The sequence below is a fragment of the Lontra canadensis genome, unplaced genomic scaffold (genome assembly GCF_010015895.1).
Source record: "Lontra canadensis isolate GAN:19392208 unplaced genomic scaffold, GSC_riverotter_1.0 scaffold34, whole genome shotgun sequence".
Classification (NCBI taxonomy): domain Eukaryota; kingdom Metazoa; phylum Chordata; class Mammalia; order Carnivora; family Mustelidae; genus Lontra; species Lontra canadensis.
In genome coordinates, this window is record NW_022631028.1 from 18702811 (window position 1) to 18730114 (window position 27304).

General features: G+C 37.1%; 1 protein-coding gene across 5 annotated transcripts in view; it reads left to right on the top strand.

Moving 5' to 3' along the window:
- GRM7 (glutamate metabotropic receptor 7) overlaps positions 1–27304 on the top strand; it is an 874189-nt gene that overhangs the window by 580526 nt on the left and 266359 nt on the right. For all 5 annotated transcript variants that reach the window (XR_004383852.1, XM_032867455.1, XM_032867457.1 and 2 more), the window contains exons 6-7: positions 15721–15921; positions 25939–26078. Coding sequence is in view for 4 of the 5 variants with exons in the window: in XM_032867455.1 (XP_032723346.1) it covers positions 15721–15921; positions 25939–26078 (341 nt within the window). In the remaining variant the exon portion in view is untranslated. The remainder of the gene's footprint in view (positions 1–15720; positions 15922–25938; positions 26079–27304) is intronic.

A 27304-nucleotide genomic window follows, 5' to 3' on the forward strand; every position in this document is an offset into this window, starting at 1 on the left:
TTGCTCAATATTTTATTTCCCTTTCCAAGATATTCATTCACTGTTTCATCCTTTATTCAACACACACGTAACAGATATCCACTATATTCCAGGTCCTGTTTTGGGTTCTAGGCATATGGCAACATTTAAGTCTCCAGACTTGCCTCTGGGGAGTTGAACGTAAATGTAGGTATATTTGTCCATTTTATTTAGAGTCACTTAGTGCTGGATTTGGAGCACACATGCAGTTAAGCAATAGCTTTTTCTTTTCATATAAGCTTTCACTAGATGGATGATTTAGAGAATCCCTCTCAAACCCTGCAGTGGGACGCATTCCCTTAGGACTTTTCTCTGTGGCAGTCAAGGTGCCATTGAGCTGGAACTGCTCCATCCTAGCAACTTGGTCACTGTGCTTCCAGGTAGTGACGTTAGACTGGGAGAGTCAGGCAACCCTGCCCATATGCCTCAGCATCTAGAGTGTGTGTGCTCTTGAAAAAACACTTGGGAAGCAGAATCATTCTGGAAGACCCGAGATGAGGGAAACTCTGCGTTTCAGCTGGAGACTGAGTGGGACTGTGAAAAGTTCTAGTAGGAAAGGGTTCTGCATTTATATCTATATCCTTTGTCTCTAGTAGGGTGTGTGGCATGTAGTAGGTGCCGTTTTGATGCAACTAACCTGCCTCCCTGGCAATACTGTTCTTTTTGTTCTTTTTCCTCTTTCTCTTCTTCTTTCTCCTTTCCCTCCTGTACCCCTTCACATACCCCTGCTTCCACTGCTGCTCTTCTTCTTCCTTTACTCTCTTTTATCTTCTTCTCCTTTTATTTTTATTTTCATTGGCATGTGATCTTTAGACAAATGCAAAAGCAGAGAGGATAGTATAGTGAATCTCATCTCTGCACCTCAGCAGTAGTCCATGAGTACCAATGTAGTTTATTTTCATATACCCAGCATGTGCTTTTCTCTCACTGCTGGCCCATTTAAAATAAACCCAGGCATTTAATTATTTTCAGTGCACAACTCTGCGAAATTATTAAAAATATATGATAAACACGTACACACAAAAAACACTAGTTCCTTATCAAATAGCCTCCCCCTTCTCTCATGAATATCTTTCGTGTGGGTTTGTTCACATGTGTATCTAAACAAAGTCCAGACACTCCATTTTTATTTTTATTGTTTTTCTTTTATATTTTTATAACATTTATTTATTTGACACAGAGAGACACAGCGAGGGAGGGAACACAAGCAGAGGGAGTGGGAGAAGGAGAAGCAAGCTTCCCACTGAGCAGGGAACCTGATGCAGGACTTGACCCTGGGGTCGTGGGATTATGACCTGAGCTGAAGGCAGAGGTATAATGACTGAGCCACCCAGGTGCCCCCATACACTCCATTTTTAATGTATATTCTTTTTATCTAAAAATGTTCCTCTCCTTAGGCAACTGGGTGGCTCTGTCAGTTAAGCATCCAGCTCTCGATTTTGGCTCAGGTCATGATCTCACATCCTGGGATCGAGCCCTTCTTTGGGCTCTGCACTGAGCACTTGAACCTACTTGGGATTCTCCTTCTCACTCTCCCTCTTCCTCTGCTCCTTCCCATGCACACGCATGCTCTGTCTCTAAAATAAATAAAATCTTTAAAAAAATGTTCCTCTCCATTATTTTACTTTTTGTCTTTGTTGAATAAAACAGCTTAATTACTATTTCTGTAGAATTTCTCACATTTGGATCTTGCTCTTCACATCTCTGTAATGTCAATTTACCTGTTGTTCCATTTCCTGTATTTCCTTTCATTTACTCAGTAGATCAGATTCAGATCTTTCCTTCTTTCTCTCTGTCCTTCTCTGCCCTTCTCTTTCACTCTTTCTCTTTCTTTTCCTATGTGGCAGTCTTATGTTGGACAAAATGTTTACCAAGAGGTACATTTATTATTGCATCATTCAGAGGACATGTCACGTGTTATGACGATGATGATGGTAAGTGAGAGTAGCTGTCTTTGGAAAGGGGAGCAACTGGAGACAAAGGAACTAAGTTGACATTTTTTACTCTGAAAATTTGTTTGTTGTAAAGTTTTTAGTTTTACATGTTCCATCTCTTCTCACACATACATACACAGTGCCGATTTCTAAATTTAAAAAAAAAATAAATCGTGAAATGTCTAAAGCAAAAAAAAAAAAAAAAAGAGAGAGAGAAAGAAAGAGCTTGGGAGGGAAGAGAAGAAAGGAAAAGATGAAGCAGTGTCACCAATGTTGTCGCCAAATGCACTATAAAATTTCCATCAGCTTTTCCATTCATGGTTTTAGCAGCTACCGGTGATGATTGCATAAATCCATTATTTCACCTGGTATCTAATGTATTTTTAGTAAGTTGGTTAATTAATAGTCTGAAGGTTCAACCTGAGTACAATTCCTGGAATGACATACACAGAATTTCAGAGGGACAGAACCCCATTACTGCAGCAGTTTAAACCCCTTGAAGAAGGGGTTAAAAAGATAGTCATCTATACCATATATTTTCTTAATCTTTAAGTCTGTTCCGGAAAGCAAACTTCACCAGTGTTTTTACAGTTTGCATGAAGAAACAATAAAAAGTACATTAACAGAAATTCAGCTTAAGGAATCAGAGGAGAAGAAAGCTATGTGAGAAATTGAAACTGGATCCATGCTCATCTTTAAGAAACTACATCTTTTTCTTGTTTGGTATAGCAGGTTTCCTGGTGTGAGTTTCAGAAGTAGTGTTGTTACCTTTGCTAAATTGGCTCTCATTCCCTACAACAGGCTGCTCTTGGCAGCGAAGAAAGTCCTTGGTTGAGTCTCTCAACACCACCTACACATTTGGGGTGTGTGAACACTGGGACTAAAACACACCTCCCTTTTATTCCTGTGCCCCAGTGCACTCTATGAAAACTATCCCCCGCCTCTGTCCCATCACACACATACATTGATTCACTGCGTGTATCTTTATTGGCACTTACCTGGACACTGGAAACAGAATTGCAGAAGAAAACTCAGTTTTAATGGACAATTAAATAGTCCTCCAGGAAGCATCCTGCATGGAAAAATGATTAGAAATGAGAGTTTGTGTCTAGACCTTGTGTATTTCCCTTGCTGGAACTCTTTATGAATCTATAACAAAGTACTCCATGTGTATCCACTGCAGAACATTAGGATGTTAATGGTTCATTTGTAATCAAATTTTGGTCATCTAAGAAATCAGTTGGTAAGTGATCTGCCATTTCTCCTTTGTTTTCTTTGTTCCTTTGCCAGCATTTTGGCCATTTCTCTGGATGCTTACTTTTTCCACTCAAGGAGAGATCAGGCAAGGCTATGATGGCATTGTCAAAATCACCCTCGCCCCCCACCCCCCGCAAGAAAAACTTCTATAGTGAAAAACTCAGTGGGGACAAGAGGATGTAAAAATCATGGCTAGCATAAACTTAGAGATTATTTGTGGTTCTAAAGTTAAAAATGAAAAGAAGGGGCGCCTGGGTGGCTCAGTCATTAAGCGTCTGCCTTCGGCTCAGGTCATGATCCAACAAAATCTGCCCTGACTCTATTTGGAAAGCTCCTGTGATACACTCTTTTCCAATTGATTAGGGTATGTGTCATTTGCAATAAATCCAAACATTAGTATTATAGTTAATTATGTAGTGTACTACTCAGGACTTCAGCCTCAAGATTTACTTAAGTTTGAGTCTCTATGTTCAATAAAATAAATCTGTAAATGCATAGTTTAAAAGCGTGGTCAGCACAAAGTCTGCATTACTTGAGAGAGGTCTTTCCAAAGCAAATAATTTCAATCAATATGTGAAATCAAAATAAAAATTACAGTTTTTCACTCTTTCATAAACGTATGGTAAGCTTTAGGCCAGTTGTTCAAAGCTGCTAAACCAGTCTGGTAAGTTTTTCAGGCTGCATTAACAAACATCTTCTGAATCCTATCTGCCCCCCACCCAGTCTTTTTCTTTTGCTTTCCCCACTGAAATAGGATTGTTTATATTATGTATTTATGTAATTTCTTACATTTTCTAAAATTGCTTTTCCTTCTAAGAATTTGCTTATGCATACTAAGGCATACATTCTGAGAAAGAAGTGTGCCACAATGGGTAAAATAAGCAGGTCTTTCAAAGAGAAGACTTACTTCACCAGCAAAATGAACACTAGAAATTCTGATAGTAGAAGAGTTTATGGATTATTTTTGTGTAGTGTAGCTGAGAATTTATTCAATGGAAGGTTAAAAGTTGTGCATTTTGAAGCTAAATACTAGAATCTTGAGGAAAAATGCAAAAGGAGCAGAATATCAGTAGACTATTTTTTTTTTTAAGATTTTATTTACTTATTTGACAGAGATCACAAGTAGGTAGAGCAGCAGGCAGAGAGACAGGAAGCAGGCTCCTTGCTGAGCAGAGAGCCTAATGCGGGGCTCAATTCCAGGACCCTGAGATCATAACCTGAGTCAAAGGCAGAGGCTTAACCCACTGAGCCACCCAGGAGTCCCTAGACTATTATTTTCATTTAAGCGTTTTTTAATAGAGTTGACACACAGTGTTACATTAGTTTCAGTTGCACATCACAGTGATTCCACAAGTTTATGTGTTATGCTATGTTCACCGTAGATGTACTACCATGTCACAATACATCAGTGTTACAGTATCGTTGACCAGATTCCATATGCTGCACCCTTTTATTTCCATGACTGATTCCATAATTGGAAGTCTCTACCTCCCACGATATTTTTCTTTCTTAGACTTATTTTCATTCTAATATCCTCTGAGTTCCTCCGTGTTGTCACAAATGGCATAATTTCATCCTTTTCTCGTTCTTCATCTACCCTATGACTATGTAATATTCCTGTGTGTATGTGCACACCATACTTCCTTATCCATTCATCTGCTGATGGAGACTTAAATTGCTTCTATAATTCGCCTATTGTAAATAATGCTGTAGTAAACCTAGGGGCGCATATATTTTTTCAAATTACTGCTTTCAATGTTGGGGGGTCATAAATATCCAGTAGAATTAGTGGATCATATAGTATTACTACTGTTAATTTTTTGAGCAACCTCCATACTGTTTTTCACAGTGGCTCTACCCTTTACCATTCCTACCAACAGTGTGCAAGGGTTCCTTTTTTCTTCACATCCTTATCAACACTTGTTATTTCTTGTTGTTTTGATTTTAGCCATTCTAACAGGTATAAGGTGCTATCTTATTGTGGTTTTGATTTGCACTTCCTGTTAATTAGTGATGTCGAGTATATTTTCATATGTATGTTATCTTTGGAAAAGATAACATCTTTTCTGTCATCTGTATGTTATCTTTGGAAAAATGTCTATTTGGGTTCTGTGCCCATTTTTTTAATCAAATTGTTGTGTTGGTATTGTACACATCCTTTATATATTTTGGATATTAACTGATATATATATATATATATATATATATATATATATATATTTGGATATATCACTGTAAGTCTCATCGATCACTCACAAGTATCTTTTCCCATTCAATAGATTGCCTTTTTGTTTTGTTGATGATTTTCTTTGCTGTGCAAATACTTTTCATTTTCACATAGTCCCAATAGTTTACTTTTGCTTTTGTTTCCCTTGCCTCAGAAGACCTATCTAGAAAAATGTTGCTATGACTGATATCAGAGAAATTATTGCCCGTGTTTTCTTCTAGAATATTTTTTATTTTAGGTCTCATATTTAGATGTTTAATGCATTTTGAGTTCTTTTTTGTATATCGTATAAGAAAGTGGTCCAGTTTCATTCTTTTGCGTGTAGCTGTCCAGCATTCCCAGCAGTGTTTTGAAGAGACTGTCTTTTTCCGTATATTCTTCCCTCTTGGCATAGGTTATGGACTCTATAAAGCATGCATTTATTTTTGGGCTCTCTATTGTGTTCTGTTGATCTGTGTGCCTATTTTTGTGCCAGTGCCATACTGTTTTGATTGCTACAGCTTTGCAGTATATCTTGAAATCTGGGATTTTGATACCTCATACCTCCAGCTTTGTTTTTTCTCAAGATTGTTTTGACTATTAGAGGTCTTTTGTGGTTTCATACAAATTTTAGTATTACTACTTACAGTTTTGTAAATATTTCTGTTGGTATTTTGATAGGGATTGCATTAAATCTGTAGATTGCTTTGGGTAATAAAGACATTGTAACTATCCATGCAATCCATGAGCATGGGATATCTTTCCATTTGTTTGTGTCATGTTCAATTTCTTTCATCAGTGTTTTCAGAGTATAGGTCTTTTCCCTCCTTGGTTAAATTTATTACTAAGCATTTTGTTCTTCTGGTGAAGTTATAAATTGAATTATTGATTTCTCTTTCTACTATTTCATTAAGTGGTTAGAAATGCTACCAATTTCTCAGTGTTAATTTTATATCACACACATTTACTTAATTCATTTATTATGTACATTTTTGATAGAATCTTTAGGATTTTCTATATATAATACCATGTCATCTGCAAATGACATTTTAACATCCTCTTTACCCATATGTCCACTTTTTCTTTTTCTTCTCTGATTGCCATGGCTAAGACTTCTAACATGGTATTGAATAAAAGTGGTGAGAGAGGATATCCTTATTTTGTTTCTGATAGGAGAGGAAAAGTTCTCAGTTTTTCACCATTAAGTATAATGTTAGCTCTGTGTTTTTCATATATGGCCTTTATTACATTGAGTTATACTTCCTTTAAACCCACTTAGTGGAGAGTTTTTAATATAAACAGATGCTGAATTTTGTCAAATGCTTTTTCTGCATCTAGTGAGATGGTCATATGATTTTTATCCTTCATTTTGCAATGAGGTGTGTCACTTTGATTTGTGAGTATTGAATCATCTTTGCATCCCCAATTAATCCTACTTGATTATGGTGAATGATCCTTTTAATGTATTATTGAATGTGGTTTGCTAATCTGTCAAGGATTTTTGCACCTATATTCATCAGAGATATTGGCAGTTTGGTTATTTATTCATGTATGTATGTATGTTTGTATTTATTTAGTGGCCTCTCTGTCTGGTTTTGTTAATCATGATAATGCTGGCCTCCAGAATATATTTGGAATTTTTCCTTCCTCTTTAATTTTTCAGAATAGTTTGAGAAAAGTTACTAATTTTGGTATTAACTCCTCTTTAAATCTTTGGTAGAAGTCAGCTATGAATCCAACTAGTCCTGAAATTTTATTTTTTGTTACATTTTTAATTACCAATATAATTTCATTACTTGTAACTAGTCTGCTCAGATTTCTACTTATTTCTGATTGCATTTTGGAAGCTTTTGTTTCTAGGAATTTATCCATTTCCAGAAAATCATGAGACTTTAAAAGATAAGCTTCTTTGCATGCTGGAGAAATAAAAGATAATGCTTCAGAATTTTCCTTACTCATCTAAACCTGAGACCCTTTCCTGGGAAACAAGTTGAAAGGGATGAACTTCATCCAAGAAAAGAATATGACAGCATCTTAGCTAATCCAAAAGATAGAAAGAATGAGCTGTTAACTAACAATTAATGGAAAATGTTATTTTTGGGACACCTAGGTGGCTTAGTCAGTTCAGTGTCTGACTCTCGGTTTCTGCTCAGGTTGTGATCTCATGGGTTGTGGGATCTAGCCCCAATTTGGGCTCCATGTTTGGTGGGGAGTCTGCTTAAAGACTCTCTCCCTCTGCCCCTCCCCCCACTTGTGGGGGTGCTCTCTTTCTCCCTCTAAAAAAAACAAATCTTAAAAAAAGAAGAAGAAAATGTTCTTATTTCCCTCTACTCCCATCTATGTTAAAAGTATTTATTAAAACTGCATTTTATGGTATTTAGGGGGGGAGAGGATATTTAATGCTAGGATAATATAAGTGCTATATGAATTAGGAGGATAGCATTATAGGAACATGGAAAATATTGAGTATTAAGCTTCAGTTAAGTGGACAAACTGTTTAATATGTCACAGGGAGAAAACATAGGGTGATTTCAGGCTTGGCTAACTCAAAACTCGTTTATATTTTCATATACCCAGCATATTGTTATGCTGTCATTTGTTTGCTGTGTAATTTCCTTAGGACCACAAAATGACCAGAGTAATTGCAGGGTATGTGTTGATAACAATTTTTGATAAAATTGAGTACATCGCTTTTTAAGAGCAAATAAACTTTCTCAGGAGCAATCCACCAAACTCCTCTATCTCACTGGCTAGAATTTCTTCCCATGCTTGTTCTAAACTGGCCCTTGCAGAAGAAATGAGATTAGTGAGACAAATCAGAACTAACTCAGTGAGGCTAATGGAAGGTTCAGAACACTTGTCTCTCTTCTCCCTCTCTCTCTCTTTCTCCTTCTCCTTATCTTTCTCCCCATCTCCCTGCTTCCCTCTATCCCCCCCAACACACACACACACACACACACACACACACACACACACAATAGTGGTGTCAGTATCTGAAGAGAACAGATTTCAGTTAAAGAAGGAGGGGAGCAAGTTGGCAAATAGCTGTGTCTCTGACACTAGGAAAAATAAAGTTGAACTTTTTTTTTTTTAATTCATTGTAATGAACTTTCCACTTATGATACTCTTGATATAGAATTACATTTTTCAAGTCCTTATAGCCCCAAAGACAAACTTATCTCTTAAGTCTTCATAGAGACTTTAAAAATAAGCGAATATAACTGGTGATTCTCCAAGAAATATATAAAGCCTGCAGTATTCCACAAATAATATTATTTAAAATATTGCTATTATTTTTCAAGATATCCTTTCTGGGATAAATGTCTCTATGAATACAGTTAGAAACTAATCTCCTGAAGTATTAGTCTGAACCTCTTCCATAGTACATATTTTATGGTGGTCATAATACTTTCACGACTGCCTTTTTTAAGTACTATTAAAAATAACAAATTTTTAAAGTAGCAGGTTATAAAGTTAATATGAGAAAATGAATTGCCTTGCAAAGTAAGTATTGTAAAATGTTAATGTAAGGATCTAGTTGGTGGGTTCACTGTAAAGTTCTTTCAACCTTTTACTATGTTTAAAATTTTTCATAATAGAAAGTTGGAAAGTAATAAAACTACAACAAAACCAAGAATAGCTTTTACATATACAACCAAAACCCAATAAGAAATACATAGCAAAGAAAATTTTATTTATAATAGCAAAAAGAGATGAAATACCTAAGCTAACTTTTCAAGAAGCACGCAAAAACTTTATTTTGAGAAATAGTTAAACACTTAAGGAAGCAAAGTAGACTTGACCAAGAGGAAAGAAAAAGGTAAGGAGACTCACTTTCATAAAGATTTGTTCTAGTTTATTTATAAATACGGTATAAACCCAATAAATGTACCATCAAGTTTTTTCCTCAAGCTATATAAGTAATTAATAAAGTTCATTTCAATAAATAAAAATAACCAGGAAACTTGGAAGAGAAAATAATAATTTTGTGTAAAAATGTCTAACTCTACCAGTTCTAAAACTGTTACCCCATAAAATTGACTAGCATTGGTGCATGAATAGACAAACCAAACAATGAAATTGATTTTTTAAATCCAGAAATAGACCTAATTACATACAGAAATTTAGTATAGAATGAAGGCACCACCTCAAATTTGTGACAGAAGATAAGCTGTTGTATGTTATAAGTGAATAGCTATATGGAAAAAGATAAAATTTAGATTTATTCTTCACTCTGTACACCAAATACATTTGAAATGGATCAAATATCTAACTTTTTTTTTTTTTTTTTTTTTTTCTTTTGAGAGGGAGTGAGAGAAAAAACATGCACATGAGCAGGGCTAGGGGAGGAGAGCCAGAGAGAAAGGGAGAGAGAGAATCTTAGCAGGCTCCACACTCAGGGCAGAGCTCAAAGTGGGGCTTGTTCTCACAATCCTGAGATCATGACCTGAACCAAAATCAAGAGTCAGATGCTTAATCGACTGAGTCACTCAGGTGCTCCTTAAATATCTAACTTTTGTTTTAAAAGATTATATTTATTTATTTTTGATAGAGAGAAAGAGGATGAGCAGGGGAGGCAGAGGGAGAAGCAGACTCCCCACTGAACAGGGAGCCCAATGTGAAACTCGATCTCAGGACCCTGAGATCATGACCTGAGCTGAAGGCAGATGTTTAACCAACTAGGCTACCCAGGAGCCCTAAAATATCTAACTTTTAGAAGCAAAATTGTGCAAGTATTAGAAAAAGATATGGGTGGAATCATCTTTGTTCTGAGAGTGGGAATTTATAACCTAGAAATTAAAAAAAAAAAACTTGTTTTAAAAAATTTTATATTGAGAGGCTGCTGGGAAGGTGGTGGGGTAGGAAGACCCTGGGCTCACCTTATGTGGCGTGGCCACCTAGAGAACTCACACATCAGCATAAATAACCCAGAAAGCAACCTGAAGACTGGCAGAACAGACTCTCAGCTGCCAGATATAAACAAGAGGCCACAGTGAAATCCAACCCCTCAGATATGCCTTGGCAGGATTCCATCAAAGCAGTGCCTCAAACCTGGTAGGGTACAAGCAGCCCAGACAAGGGCCAGCACCACTCTAAGGAGAGGTGAGGGGAAGATAACCACATACCAGTCTGACTGCAACCCCAGCAGTAGCCTAGGGCATGTAGCTGGCCTGACTACAGGCCCCACACACCAATAAATCTTCTCAGGGGACAACACAGGCAAAGTGCACAGCAGTTTGGTGCTACCTCATCTCTGGTAAACACCTGGTCTGACTCAACTCAAGCCCAAGGCAGCCTTGTACTAGCCCACTGATACCACAGGCACCAGCATCTGCCCAGCGAGAGAGCATCACAGGCTGGACTGAAGGCAAGCACAGCTCTGTCACAATAGTAGGACACCCCTGTAGCAACGCACATAGGAGACACCACTGAAGCACCATTTTCTGGTGAAATGGAGACATTACACTATGGGGCACTACAGGACCTCTACTTCATAAAGCCACTATGTTCAAGTGCAGGAGATATATCTGACTTTCCTAACACATAGAAACTGATACAGCAATAGATAAAATGAGGAGTCAGAGGAATATGTCCCAAATGAAAGAGCAAAATAAAATCAGAGCAAGAGACCTAAACAAAATGGAGGTAAGTAATAGTCTGACAGTGAATTTAAAGTAATGCTCATAAAGATACTCACTAGAATTGAAAAAGGAGTGCAGGACCTCCATGAGACCCTCCACAAAGAGATAGGTTCTTTTTTTTTAGGTCTCCTCTTAGAGATAATGAACTTACTAACTGAAATTAAAAATAGACCACCTGGAATAAGTAACAAACAAGAGGAAGTAAAAGAATGGATCAGCAACCTGGAAGACAGAGTGATGGAAAATAATCAAGCTGAGCGGATGAGAGGGAAAAAAAAAATATGCAAGATGAGAATAGACCCAAAGAACTCAGTAATATTGTCAAGCATAATAGTCAGATGATAGTGATCCCAGAAGAAGAAGAGGAAAGGAGGCAGAAGAAATATTTTAAGAAATAATAGCTGAAAACCTGAATCTGGGGAAGGAAAGAGAAATCCAGATCCAGGAGGCACAGAAAGCTCTCAACAAAACCAACCCAAAGACATCTGCACTGAGACACAGAGTAAATAAGATAGTCAAAAGTAGTAATAAAGAGAGAATTTTAAAAGAAAAAAGAGAAAGGAAAGCAGTTGCATACAAGGGAAACCCCATAAGTCAATCAGTGGATTTTTCAGCAGAAACTTTATAGTCCAGAAGGGAGTGGCATGATATTTTCAAAGTGCTAAAAGGAAAAAACCAAAATCTATAGCCAAGGGTACTCTATCCAGCAAGGTTTTCATTCAGAATAGAAGGAGAGATAGTTTCCCAGAAAACAAAAGTAAAAGAATTCATGGCCAGGAGCAAAACCAGCCACATCCACATCACACATGATGGCACTGGCCTATAGGTCCCAAATCCAGTCCAGCCACCCTCCTTCCCAAGTCAGCATGCACTGCCTGCCACCTGCTCAATGCCAAGTCAACACACCTTTACCTCAGAATGACAAGGACTCAAACTGACACTCTTCCCCTCAAATTCCAGCCTCTGTGCTCAAGTTTGTGCACAAAAGTTGGCATAATTACAACAGCAGAATGAAGCAATCCAGTGACACTAATTCCACGGAATATATAATGGATAAAAGGAGTGTGCTAGCCTGAGAACATCAATAAGCACATCAAAGAACCAAACATACAGCATGTTCCTGGTTCCTTAAACCCATTTGTACCCCAATGTTCCTAGGAGCAATGGCCACAGTCACCAAATTGTGGAAAGAACCAAGATGCCCTTCAACAGACAAATGGATAAAGAAGATATGGTCCATATATACAATGGAGTATTATGCCTCCATCATAGAGGATGAATACCCAACTTTTGTATCAACATGGATGGGACTGGAAGAGATTATGCTGAGTGAAATAAGTCCAGCAGAGAGAGTCAATTATTATATGGCTTCACTTACTTGTGGAGCATAAGGAATAACACGGAGAACATTGGGAGATGGAGAGGAAGAGTGAGTTGGAGGAAATTGGAGGGGGAGACAAACCATGAGAGACTGTGGACTCTGAGAAACAAACTGAGGGTTTTGGAGGGGAGGCGGGTAGGGGGTTGGGTGAGCCTGGTGGTGAATATTAAAGAGGGCATGTATTGCATGGAGCACTGGGTGTGGTGCATAAATAATGAAATTTGGAACACTGAAAAAAATTAAAAAAGAAATAAAATTTTAAAAGGAAAGGAAAGAAACTCAGGAAAAATAAAACAAGACGAAATCAGAGAGGGAGACAAGCCATGAGACTCTTAATCACAGGAAACAAACTAAGTGTTACTGGAAGGGAGAGTGGTGGAGGGATGGGGTAACTGGGTGATGGGTTTTAAGGGAAGGGCACATGATGTAATGAGCACTGGGTGTTTTATAAGACAAATGAATCACTGACCTCTCTACCTCTGAAACTAATATTATACTATATGTTAATTAATTGAATTTAAAATAACAAAACTGAAAAGAAAGAAAATTTTATATCTAAAAATTTTATTTGGAAATAAAGAAGTATATAAAGAAAGTAAGTAAAAATGACCAACTAGGAATAAGATTTGCAAGTTAATCACAGAGTTAATGTTTCTAATTTTAAAAAGCCTGTAAAAATAGACAAGGAAATGACCAAGTTTTATAAAAGTTGGTTGCTTTATGAACAGTTTACAGAAAAATAAATACAATGGTTCTTAGTCATATGCACAAATGTTCATCCTCCCCTATACTATGAAAATTGCAAAAGAAAATATACTGTAGAGGTGCTTCACATGTATCTATATGATTGATAAAATCAGGTTCCACAATATACTTTGATTGAGGTCCTTAGGAAATGATCACTCTCAGCCTTTGTTGGTAGGAGAGCAAATAGTATAGTCTCACCCTAGAGAATGTGTCAGTATTTAGCAAAAAATACATATAAACTTACCCTTTAACAAACCAATCCCTATCTCAGACTCTACCACCAAAATAAGTAAAAAAATGAAAAACCAATTCTTTAAAGATTTTATTTTTTTATTTGACAGACAGAGATCACAAGTAGCCAGAGAGGCAGGCAGAGAGAGAGAGAGAGAGGGAGGCTGACTTCCTGCTGAGCAGAGAGCCCAATGCAGGGCTGGATCCAAGGCCCCTGGGATCATGACCTGAGCTGAAGGCAGAGGCTTTAACCCACTGAGCCACCCAGGTGCCCTAAAAAACAATTTTCAAAAGGCTATTCACATATTTAGAGTGTTAGACACGATATTTTAAGAACTAATATTATAGTATTGAATAGAGCAAATGAATCTTCAGAATGGTATCATTAAGAACCAGTAAGCATGTAAGCAGTAAGCATTAGGTTGATTGATATTTAAATGAGATATATATAGAGATATTTATGTACGGATAGATACTTATGTCTCTATAGCCATATAAAACAGAGTGGCTACCTTATAAGATACTAATGTGTAGTCTGAAAAGGAAAAATACAAATTCAAGCAAATTTGGGAAATTGTTCTTCGAGATTATAATTTTTCTCATAACATTAAATGCTTTGGAAAAGTCTGTTGACAAATCTAAAAATATGTAATGCAGTGTCTATCAAGAATCTTTTCTTTTGCAGGGGTAAGTTTTGGGGTTGTAGAATTCCTCTTGTTTGTTCACTATAGAAGTGTGACGTAGAAAACAATTTGGGAAATATTGCTGTGAAAGTGAAATTCAATCTGGATAATTATTCTTCCTAAAGGATCAAGAAGTCTAAAGAGAGTTCCTGGTATCATGTGGTTAATGAATGCATGATTTAATATAAGTATTGTTTAGAATCTACTAAATATTAAATATTTGCTTTTGGTAACATAAAGGGAAGAAAGAAAAAATTCTGGGAAACTGGTAGAACATTAAAATATAGTGCTACTATTAATTTTATAATAAAGATTTGAAATTATTCTTGAAAATCCTTAAATGTGATTGAGGGACTAAGTGTAGGCAGCCATTGTATCGTGCCAGAGAGAGAAAATTAGGTTGTGATGAATGACAGCAGGAGGCAAGATGTTTCTGGCAAAGACTAGAACATGAGCAAATGTAACTTAACATTAGAGTCAATAGTATTCAGAAAAAAAAGAACACCCTGTCTGGAACAACTACGACAACAAAAAATTATAGGGAAAGGTTTGTGTAAGTCCATCCTAGTAAGAAGAATATGGGCTTTGGAGTTGGACAAATTTGACCTGTCATAATCACTCTAGTGATTATTCCCAAGTGGTCTTGGGAAGTAATTTAATCTCTATTAAGGCTGACCTTTTCTATCTGTACAGTAAGGATAAATAATATTTAACTCATAAAGTAAGAATGAAATAAAAATAACATATAACATTTCTAACACAGTGAAGGGCATTTAATGTCACTTCTTCTTATTAGGCAGATCAGGGCAAAGTGATGAGCATCCTCATTTGTCAAGGGAAAGAATGTGAATTTTGTTTTGTAGGCAATGAAGAACCATGGAAGAATTCTGAGCATGAGGGTGAGGTGATAAGCTCTGTTGTTTGGAAAGATGAATATGGAGGAATGAATAGATGAAGAGAGGCATCTAGCATTGCATCCTAATGGAAGATGAGAAGGGCATAATGGGGCTCATAGTGTGGCTACAACTGTTAAGTATTACTTAGCTAGAATTCATAGAACTTGGCTCCTCATTAGATAATGTGAGGGTGGAGAGTAAGAAAGGAAGGAATAAAAAATGACAAATGTAGCCCGAGCACCTGAGTTGCCAGTAATACCAAACACTGAGCCAGACAAAAGGTGGAGTAGGTATATAGAAAAAGATTGAAATTTAGGTGCAGAATTCAGTTTGTTTTCTATCATTTTCCTGTTGATCTTTCACCTTTATAGAGTGAGTGAACTTTGAAGATTTGAATATTGAAGTCCAGTCTTTAACCCCAGCAATCCCTTTATTCTATGGAACTGCTATATTTGATCAGTGTGTTGGCTTATTACAAAAGCTGTCATTGTGATCTTTTGAGTATGCTTCTAAAATTTATCTATTACATGAAAAAGATTAATGCTACCAAGTCAAATACCAAACACTATCAAAACAACTTAATATGGTAGCCAAACGTATATATGTATTTTGCACAATTGTATCCCCCAAAACATTGTTTAAGTATAGTCTAAAGTAAATGCAAATGTAGACATTTTACTCAACACCAATCTTTCTGTGTGTGTGTTTCTTGTTTTAATGTGCAGGACAGGAGAGAATTGGAAAAGATTCCAACTATGAACAGGAAGGTAAAGTTCAGTTTGTGATTGATGCAGTCTATGCGATGGCTCATGCCCTCCATCATATGAACAAAGATCTCTGTGCTGACTATCGAGGTGTCTGTCCAGAGATGGAGCAAGCTGGGGGCAAGAAGTTGTTGAAGTATATCCGTAATGTTAATTTCAATGGTGAGTCTCTAACCATGTTTTTGGAATTCTAAGTGTTGGCATAGTGTGTTTCCTAAGTTATGTAGTTGAATTATTTATTGCAAAAACCCAGTTGTTTATATGACTTCAAATGGCCAATTCAATATATGAACGATGAGTAAATGAATGAATGAGTGAATATTTGGGAGCTATGCTTTGTCTTCTCTTCCCCAAAATAGAAAGATACTTGCAGAAAGCTAGATTCTTCCTCTGTGAATATCTGTAGGAGTGGGAAGGGGAAGAGGAAAGAAAAGGAACCATTGCTCCAGGTGTCTGTGTCAATTGAAATAATGATTGTGAATTGCCACAATAACTACATTCCAGATTATGCACATTCCCATTACAAATTGTTTACCTAAAAGGGTAGGAAAAATGGGCAAATAGGGTAGAAGGCATAAGGGAGAAATACCACTTCTCTGATAGTATCTTTCATATAGTATTGACTCTTATAACATTTAAACACATCACATATCAAAAACTAAACAGTTAAAATAAACCCAAATGTGGCTTGCATTAGTCAGTTTTCCAGAGAGGTAGAACCAATAGGATATATATAGATATACAGAAGAGAGTAACTTACAGAAATTGGCTCACGTTATTATGGAGAGAGGGAAGTCCCATTACCTTCTGTCTGCAAGCTGGAGAACCAGGGAAGTTGGTATTGTAATTCAGTCCAAGTGTAAACACCTAAGAAATGGAGGGCTTGTGGTTTAAGTCCTGATCTGAGTCCAAAAGCCAGACACCTGGGAGCACCAGTATCTGAGGGCAGGAGAAGGCACAGGTCTTACCTCAAGAAGAGACAGTGAATTGGCCCTTCCTCTGTCTTCCTGCTCTAGCCAGAGCCTTAAGAGACTGAACAATGTCCCCCCTACTTTGGGGAAGGACACCTGCTGTATTCAGTTTATCAATTCAAATACTAATCTTTTTCAGATATACCCTCATTAGACACACCCAGAAATAGTATTTTACTGGCTATCTGGGCATCTCAGTCAAGGCAACACAGAAAGTTAACCATCACATAGGTATAACACAAAATTCAATATAGAGAGTAATAAATAAATTTAACTATGTCACAAATGAGTGATGTAACCATGCTGAGGGGTTTGAGGAATAAAAAATGAGCACAGGTAGTTTCAGAACACAGTTTGACTATATGCTATATAAGACCAAGACAAAAATAGCTATACACAACTATTGTATAATAGCTAGTAAACTTATGGGTTCACAATTCTGAAAATAATTTATGTATGTAAGAGGACTCAGAGAATAATGAAGCATATTGTGGATAATGAGCACTAGGTTTCTTACAGTCAGAAAAAAAAAATTACTAGTAAGAATGAGAGAGAACTGGAAGGAATGCTGTGTTGTGTTTGGATAGGAGATACCTGCATGAACTCATAGATTGCTTTCTTTCTTTTTCTTTTTTGAGTTATTTATTTTGAGAGAGAGAGAGAGTGTGTTTGAGCAAGGTGGGGGATTATGGGGGAAGGACGGGGCAGAGGGAGAGAAACCTCAAGTAGACTCCCCACTGAGCATGGAGCCCAACATGGGGCTCCATCCCAGGACCCTGAGCTCATGGTCTGAGCTGAAATTAAGTCAGATGCTCAACCGACTGACACCCAGATGCACCAGAACTCATAGCTTTTAATATGCCTGAAGATAAGTAGATAGAGAAATAGATGTGTGTATGTTATATATGTATACATATCTGTGTTGCCTAGTTCTGGCCACTGAAAGGGCTAGGAGCAATGACACCCTGGTAAAAAAGATGACACCTAGTACCCACATCCATATATTTATATAGACACTATCCATTAAAAAGCATGAGGGCTGTCTAGAATAACTATAGATTCAAGGGCCAGGACATTTAAAAGATGATTTATTTTCAGCATAACAGTATTCATTGTTTTTGTACCACACCCAGTGCTCCATGCAGTCCATGCCCTCTCTAATACCCACCACCTGGTTAAAAGATGAGTCTGAAGCATCATGTTATGTCAGAAAGTAAGAGAGGGCTCAAAAACTGATAGGGGGATTTTGAAAGAGCCCAGGAACCAACTTGAAGGAGACCACACTTGCCAGTTGGAGGGCAATAATGGATTATACTAACAGAATGAAACAAACATCTATGAGTCCATACTGATAGAAATAAATAACCAAACTGAATACATAAGTGCAGAAGAAGTATAATGCAATGATAGATGGCAGTGCAAAATCACCGTTTTGCAAGGACCCCTCTACTAATTGTTCCAAGTAGGAATCATCAGTGGATACTAAAATTATTGGGATATAGTATGATCAGAAACAAGGCCTCTGCATGGCCTCAAAGTACCTTCCACCAAGAAACATTAATTGCAAAGGGGAAAAGAATAGCTTAACAGTGGAGAAACCTGGAAGACAGACAGCACCTTAACAAGATAATCAAGGTTAACATCACCAATACTGAACCTTAGTGACATCACTTACCTTTGATACCTTATGAATGTTACAACATCACTTCTGAGGTCTTATAGCTAAAAATAGGTAACTTCACTCTAATCACAAGGAAGCATCAGAGAAATCCAAATTGAAGGATGTTTTTTAGAGTAACTGATGGGTACTCTTTAAGACTTTCCAAGTCAAGATAAAAATAGAGGAGGAATTATTCCAGACTGAAGAGACTAAGGAGACATTACTATTAATGTAATATGGGAACACTGATTGATCCTATACTAAAGGACATTAATGGGACAATGAAGAATTTTTTGTCATTTTATTCTTTTCATCATGATAAGTATACCTCACTCTTTAATTCCCATCATCTATTTAACCCATTCCGCCATCACTTCCCCTCTCTAACTGTCACTTGGTTCTGTTTCTTGGTTTGCGTCTCTTTATTTCCTTTGCTCATTTGTTTTGTTTCTTAAATTCCACATGAGTGAAATCATATAGCATTTATTTCACTGACTGACTTATTTCACTCAGCCTTATACTCTCTAGTCCATCCATGTCATTGCAAACAGCAAGATTTCTGGGGCGCCTGGGTGGCTCAGTGGATTAAGCCTCTGCCTTCAGCTCAGGTCATGATCTCAGGATCCTGGGATGGAGCCCCGCATCGGGCTTTCTGCTCAGCTGGGAGCCTACTTCCCCCACCCCATCTCTCTGCCTGCCTCTCTGCCTACTCGTGATCTCTGTCTGTCAAATAAATAAATAAATCCTTAAAAATTAAAAAAAAAATGCAAAACACATCTCACTAAATTAAAAAAAAAACAGCAAGGTTTCATTCTTTTTTATGGCTGAAAAATATTGCATTCTATATACATACCACATCTTCTTTCCATTCATCTATCAATAAACACTTGGGCTAATTCCATAATTTGGCTATTGTTGATAATGCTGATATAAACATAGGTGTGCATATATCTCTTTGAATTAGTGTCTTTGTATTTTGGGGATAAATACCCGATATTGATATTACTGGATCATAGGGTCATTCTATTTTTAATTTTTGAGGAACCTCTATACTGTTTTTCAAAGTGGCTGAACCAGTTTGCTTTCCCTCTAACAGTACAAGAGGGTTCCCTTGTTTTTACATCCTCACCAACACTTGTTGTTTCTTGAGTTTTTTTTATTTTGGCCCTTCTGACAGGTATGAGAAATTTTGATTTGCATTTTCCTGATGTTGTGTGATGTTGAGCATCTTTTCATGTGTCTGTTGACCATCTGTATGTCTTCTTTGGAGAAATGTCTGCTCTTGTCTTCTGCCCAGTTTTTAAATGGACTATTTTTAGGGTCTTGAGTTTTATATATTTTGGATACTAATTCTTTAATGGATGTGTCATTTTCAAACATCTTCTCCCATTCCATAGATTGCCTTTTAGTTTGTTGATTGTGAGAACTTTTCAAAATTGCATATGTTTCAAATAGTATTAAATCAATGTTTATTTCCTGAATTAGATTATTACATTATGGTTCAAAAAATCGTCTTCTCTTCTTGTAAATAATAATCCATTTAAGCTCACAATACTGCGTCAGTCATTTAGAAGTTACCTTGCAGGTAGACAAAGGGGAACCATATCCAATTTTGGAACTAATAGTTTCTTAGTTAAGATGGAGACAAAAATGACCGCATATAAAACCAGAAAAACAGTTTAACCACAAATAATCTTTTGTTATTGTTTTTTCCAAATTTAAGAATATCCTAAAATACATAATTCCCCAGAACTAAATGCATATAAACTCTATTATTTATCAAACAGAACTGCTTATCATATGTGTTATGGTCAGTTTGTGGTTTTGCATTCTGGTCTGTGGATGTGCTTGGCCATTTTTACCCTACTAATGAAAAAGTTGATTTTAAAAATGTTCTTTGTGACTTTTCCCTGACTCTTCTTCTAGGTTTCTGTAGACTCATTTAGTCAAGACTGTCTTTCCCACTAATGAGCCGGAGGGACTGGACAAAGGGTTTTCAAATGATTACTATGAACCAAAACCTGTGCTATGTACTTCACTTGTATTGGCTGGCTTAAATTTCAAAACACAAAATTGTTTAGATTCTCTTGTTTTGCTTAATTTTTTATAGATAAGGAAATTCATAGAGAAATTAAGAACAATGATGTTCAAAGACACGTATGTAGTGATGATGCTACATACTTGGTCCCTAGGTTCCTAACTCCACAGCTTTCTCCCTTGACTACTATTTAAGTGTCTGAGAAGAAGGGTTTACTGCATCATTCCTGCTGATAGAATGGAGACTTTTTTGCACGTTTTATGGAGAATTTTGATTTTTCTTTGTCTCAGTAAGCTTAATTGTGTTCTTATGTTACTTTAGTTTGAAGTTTTTTGTACCCCTAGGAGTTTTGTTCCAGACCAGTAGAGTACAATTTAATAACTCTGAAAATCACATTTACCAAAGCATCAATTTAGGAAGTAAGAAAATGCCCTGAAATTATTGTTACAGGTTCACCAAGTACTTAACCTCCTTTTATGCACCAAGAGAAAAGATGGCTAATTTTTTCTTCATTACTTACAGCCATTTTTTCCTGCATTCCAAATGAATGCAGTGACCTGAGCCTAAATTTGATTTAGTTATCTCTGTGTTGGCCCATCCAACTAAATGTCACTACTTGCAGATGTAAATTTAACAAATTTGTTATCCACATATCTAATCTTAGAGAATTGCTGTATCATGAAAGTAGTTAACCTGAAATGTGTCTGTATCTACATGTGTTAGTTTCCAGAGAACAAACCAGATCGTGCTATGTTTTGTAAGAAAGACACATCTCATGTGTTCTTGAAAAATGAGGTTAGCTTTCCTTTGTTGAGAGGTAAGATCTAAGTTCCCTCCCCTTGAATCTGAGTGAGCCTATGACTAATGCAGAAGTGACACCATGTGATTTCTGAGCCATAAAAGTAATGGGACTGCTGCCTAATACTCTTGGAACATTAGTATTATGGAAACAGCTAGCATGTTGGGAGGAAGCCAAGAACTCAAACAGGCCATATGAGGGTATGGCAGCCATAGCCCCAGCTGAGATCCCAGCTGACAGCCAACATCAATTATCAGGCATGTGAGCTTCAAGCTGCCCCCACTGACATGAGGACCAGAGAGGTGATGTCCCTGCCGAGCCCAGCTCAAATTTCAAAATACAGGTCGTCATTATTTGGAGCACTAATTTTTAGGGTGGTTTGTTGAGTAGCAATAAATGATTAAACACAAATCAGTGCTGCATTTCTGGAATCTGGGTATGGGGTGGTAAAGTGAGAGAAAAATGTAAATACCTTGATGCAAAGGACTCTTGTCATCTGGGCAATCTAGATCCCAAATTCTCTGGAAGAAAGGAATTTCATTTAGATACTCTAATTCAGTAGAGGAGATTGATGACAAATACCTTCTGTCATCTGGTTTCCTCTCAATGTCCTAGCTTGGCAAGGGGCCCTGTTTCCTTCACCATTCTATGCTTGTGTCCTGGCCCTGATAGCTGTGGACATTTCTGCAGAGGATCACTTCTCTTTTGATAACTTCTTTCTCTTTTCTGGACTTCTTTGATTTTTTTTTTTTTTTAAATATAGGCTTCAGGTCTTCATTAAACATAATCCCCTTTATTCTCTTTCAAGAAATTCGGGGATGCTGTTAAATAGGAGCTATGACACAAGAAAACCCTGGAAATAATAAGCCTGTTGCATTGTAGAATCCATCAAAAAGGTCAAAGCCACACAATATGCTATTACAAGTCATCACTTAGATAAAGTATTCAGCTCTTCTGCCTTAATTTTTTTTTAAAGCATGAACTTTAATGAGAATGGAAAGGGCATGACAAGAATCATTTCTCCTAACAAAGATTGTAAGAAGAGAGAAAGATTAGGCAGTGTGTCTCATTTTGATGAATATTTAGCTGGTGAGCTAGAGATCCTTTGGAGCCTCAGGCCTCCAATATTCTTGCTCTCTCTTCTCAAAGACCATGAAAAGCTCAAGTCATATTATTTAATGAATAGAAGCTGTTGAATTACAGCAAAGCACAACATGAATCCTAGTATCCAATGTGAAAGAAAAGAAAGGTGAGCATATGAATATTAATATCTTCCTGCAAAATGATAGGATTCTCATCTTCTTGCTAATAACATGTGGAATCCAGATTTTCTTTCTTCTCCTTATACTTAGAATGCTCACTGAAAGCAGAAAGTCAGTATTAAAAAGCTGTTTTTGTTATTGATGTTGTGTGTGTGTGTGTGTGTGTGTGTGTGTGTGTGTGTGTATGTATGTGTTTTCCCCTCTCTACTGGAAAAGCTTATGTTGATTAGCATACAGAGAGGGCTTAAGAGCTTTCTATTATGATAAAATTGGGTGCCTTTGTGGGCTCTGGGGATAGTGTTTAGGTAAGACAGAGGAGGAGCAAATTGAAATAGTGCCCTTGGCCACACGAAGATGCACCCACTAACTCAAGCTGGTGAGACCAGAGTAATGTTTTTTATAGATCACAGCTCATCTTCAGAATGGGCTCTCATCTAATCTTTAGAAAATAAAAAAAAAAAAGTTTACAATAATGGAGAAATTCAAATAAGATATGAATTAGGAGAGACAGCTTTGGTGCACAACAGACTGAATATCTGAAGATGGGTGTTCTGGTCTTGAGATACCAACAAATAAAAAGACAATAATTCTCACTCCTGGCCACCTTGGCATCTACTCTTTGTGGGGCTGTCCCTCACCTAAGGCAGGAAGAAGGTGGCCGGGAGAAGATGAAAAGGCCACTGGGATCAATAAACCTAGGCTCCAGCTCGTTGTGAAAAGTGGGAAGTGCAGACTCTCAAAACAATCAGACATGGCAAAGCGAAGCATGCCATCTTCACCAACTGCCCAGTTCTGAGGAAATCAGAAATAGAGTACTATGCCCCATGGCTAGAACTGGTGTACATCATCACTACAGTGGTAATAATATTGAGATGGGCACAGCATGTGGGAAATACTACAGAGTAAGCACACTGGTTATCATTAATCCAGGTGATTCTGCTCTCATTAGATGCATGCCAGGACAAGCTGGTGAAAAGTAAATCACACAAATTTTTTCTTTAATAAAACTGGCCAGAGCTTGTTTTTAAAACAAAAACAATAAACAAAATCATTCCCGTCTCTTGAGCATTTGTTACATGAGAGGCATGGAACTAAGCAGTTTATATACTTAATTACACTAAATCCTCACTAACCCCATGAGAAAGGTAGCATCAGGGATATTCAGAACCTGAAGGAGACTGAATAACATAACTGTCACACTTAGAAGGTGGTTCTTGGAATTTAAACCCCTTCTTCGGGATTCCAAAGCCAGTTATTAAGCACTATTTTAGTTTAGTTAGCTGAGTCACTCTGGGGCAAGGAACTTCTCCCTTTTAAACCTACGTATACTTTGTCACCTATAAAATTAGCAAGTTTGATGTTCTGTGTTCTCCAGCTCTTTATTGGTTTCATATTGCTGCCTTTAAAAATACCATAAATTTAGTGGCTTAAACAACATATATTTATTTATGATCTTACAGTTCTGTAGTTTGGGAGTCTGACACAGGTCTCACCGGGCTTTGTTAAGGTGAAGGCAGGGTTGGTTCCTTCTGTGGGCTGTAGGGGAAAAAAATCTGTTTCTTTGATTTTTCTACCTTGTGAGAGCCCACTTGGCCTTCTGGGATCATGAACCTTCCCTCACGTCACTTTAACTCCTTGGTTTGACCATCACAAATCCTCCTCTGAGTCCTGTTCCCTCGTTCCTAGAGGGATCATTATGATTTCTCCAAGGTTACCCAAATAATCCAAGATAGTTTTCTCCCATCTCAAGATTCCTAATCTTATCTCCAGAAATCTCTCATTTCGTAGGATAACATTCATAGGTTCTGGGGATTAGGATATGGAAATATTTGGGGAGCCACTACTGAGACTACTATAAGCTCCAATTTTTTTTTTTCATTTTCAATAACAAAGTATCATAAAATCCTATGCTCGGCAGTTGTAGGATGGTATGGAGTTCTGTAGCTGTTTCTGTATCCTGCCTATATTTTGAATTCCCTGTTCCACTAGAGGTAAGCTTCAGCATAGGATTGCAATTCTGTATGTCTCTGATGACCTAATATATTGTCACTCTGTTTGGACCCATTTCCTAACTCTGTTCTTGTGTTGAGTGATTATTCATGTGTGGCCACTCAGCACCATGCCTGCTTCCCTAAGTATAGGTGCTTTTTTTCTTTTTTTTTTTTTTCCTGTTTTAAGCTTGATTATTCTTTTCCAGTTAACATGTCTTTTATCCCCCATCCCCCACCCTGTGCATGTTATTGATGCAAATACCATGTTGGCCCAGCTTCTGCAGAAGGTAATGACTTTGCTAATCAAATGCAGAACTTTGTCATCATTAGGGTCTTAAATTTATAATGAAAATTATCAAAAGAGCTTCATGCTCATTATCTGAATTTACCCTACCCCTCTCCAACAAAAAATAGCAAAATGAACTTCTGTTCTTAGTGATTCTCTTTCAGCTTATAAATGATCCTTAATTTCCTTGTAAAAGACAGGAAATAGATCATTTCCTCTGCGAAATATCAATCCAGTATTAACTTAGAGTACAGATACCAGTCACATACCCTCAGGCCAGTGGTGTTCATCCTATTTCCAAGGGATCATGAGAGAAACAGCACTCAGTTTGCCAACTCTTGAATCCTTTGTAACTGTTGCTGAAAGTAACCCAAACCCACTTCTTTCATTCTCTGTGTATGATTTGCCAGTTGGTCCATGTGGTTAATACTAAGGAGCTTTTCACTCACATCTAACTTTCAAAGGTTACATACAGACACACACCCTCTCTCTCTCTAAATAAATGTATTCATCTTTTTAAGTTGACTTGAGTGTCTAATTCTGCCAAAATAATGGGTTTCATCTAAGACCCACATTTTAAAGAAGACCCACATAGCAGATTGAAAAAAAAATTATTAAATACTTTCCATGTATATTGGTAAGCATTTTAGACTGGTTATATAAATTAGACATGGTCAGCAATAAATATGTTCAAATGTGATCAATATCCAAGTACATATTTAAGTAAACTTTTTGGCTTAGTTGCTTTTTAATTCTCTTAGATTACTTTTTTTAAAAATGTATTATTTTTGAAATGATTCTTTATTAACCACATTTGATAATTAAGTGGAAACTAAAATAATAATACAACTTTAGATGGTCTCTGGGAAATAATGCATTTAATTTTCTCCACAAGGGGGGAAGATTAGCATAAAATATCAAGAAATATTGAGATATAGAACTGTTCAAAGGGGGAGACAGGTCACCTGTCCACCTTCTCTAGTAAGCATCCACAGGCCACAGTGATGATTTGCTGATGGGGTTACCCATTGCTCATTTAGGGGGAACCTATTAAACAATGTGATTATCTACTAGCTACCTTGCTTATCAGCAGGTCTCCAGACCATCACCCAAGGCATAAGAGGTAGACGGAATCTTGACTATAAAATCTGGTATTTTCTTGTCTTCCTCAGGTAGTGCAGGCACCCCAGTAATGTTTAATAAAAATGGGGATGCTCCTGGGCGTTACGACATCTTTCAGTACCAGACCACAAACACCACCAACCCTGGTTACCGCTTGATTGGGCAGTGGACAGATGAACTTCAGCTCAACGTGAGTACTACTTATCCCCTTCCTTTGCTCATGTGATGAATGGACAGACTTTTGATGTGCTCAGTCTGGCAAACATTCTTGTTTTTATGTTTGTGTGGATATATATGTAGGCATAACATCCTGTTAAAATCATCTGCAGGGATTGATAATCCATAATAATGTAAGAGTGATGGTTATGATGATTATGATGATAAAAGTGTGCTTTGAATTTGTACTGGGTATTATACTCAGCTCTTACAGGAATGATCTTATTTAGCCTGAGGCTTGAATTGCTTAACAAACAAGTTCTGTGCTAATACTTTAAAAGATCCTTCTCTTGGTCAGATTTTCTTTTTTCTTTCTTCTTTTCTTCTTCATATGGTGATGTATTTTTTTTCATTTAGAGCATTTTAGTGAGTCACTTTGGATTTTACTGAGATTCTCTGAGTAATTGCAATGTTAACATCCATAACCTCTTCCTCTTCTGGTCAAACATAACCTTGAGTAAGTGGCCACTTCCTTGTGCAAGGTTAGGTCAAAGTGCACCAGCCAGAGACCATCAGTTGGTCATCTGTAGTCAGACACAGTTAGGTTTATTTAACTTTTAGTTGCATGAAGTTTGCTCCTGCCAGCAAAACCTCTTCATGACAAAGGAGTTTCGATGTCATTTATTATATGTTTGGGGCTGAGGTGGGTGATTCTCAGGAGGTTTAGGGAAATGACTAGTTTGGTTTGGGCCCTCTTAGGAAATAGACACAAGTTGATGATAGTCCACCTTCGTGATTTTTGTGTAGGGGATGGGGAGATAAAGGCTAAGCAAGAGTTGTCACTTAAAAGAGAAATAATAGGCACTTTGGAGAACTGAAGAAGGGAGAAGTTATATTTGTGGTTGCAGAGTATCCTTCTTTCTGTCTAGTTTCAGACCCAGTTGCGGAGTGGCCTTGTTTTTGTCTTGTTCCACCACAGTCATTGAGAGGCTTTGTCTGATTATCGTTTATATTCTGCAGAAGTTGTTGAGATTCTGTTTGGAATGGGCCCGCCTCCATGTTACCTAACAGCTTTCTTGCCATTTACATTTTTTTTTTCATTTCTTAATATTTTAGGTTCAACATTCATTGGTGTGCTTCTCATAATATTTACAATGTCCTACTTAAAATTACTATTGATTTAAATAAATCTACCAATCTTCACAGACAGTAAAGAACACGAACTATGGTCCATCCACCCTGGCTGAGCCAAACCCAGCT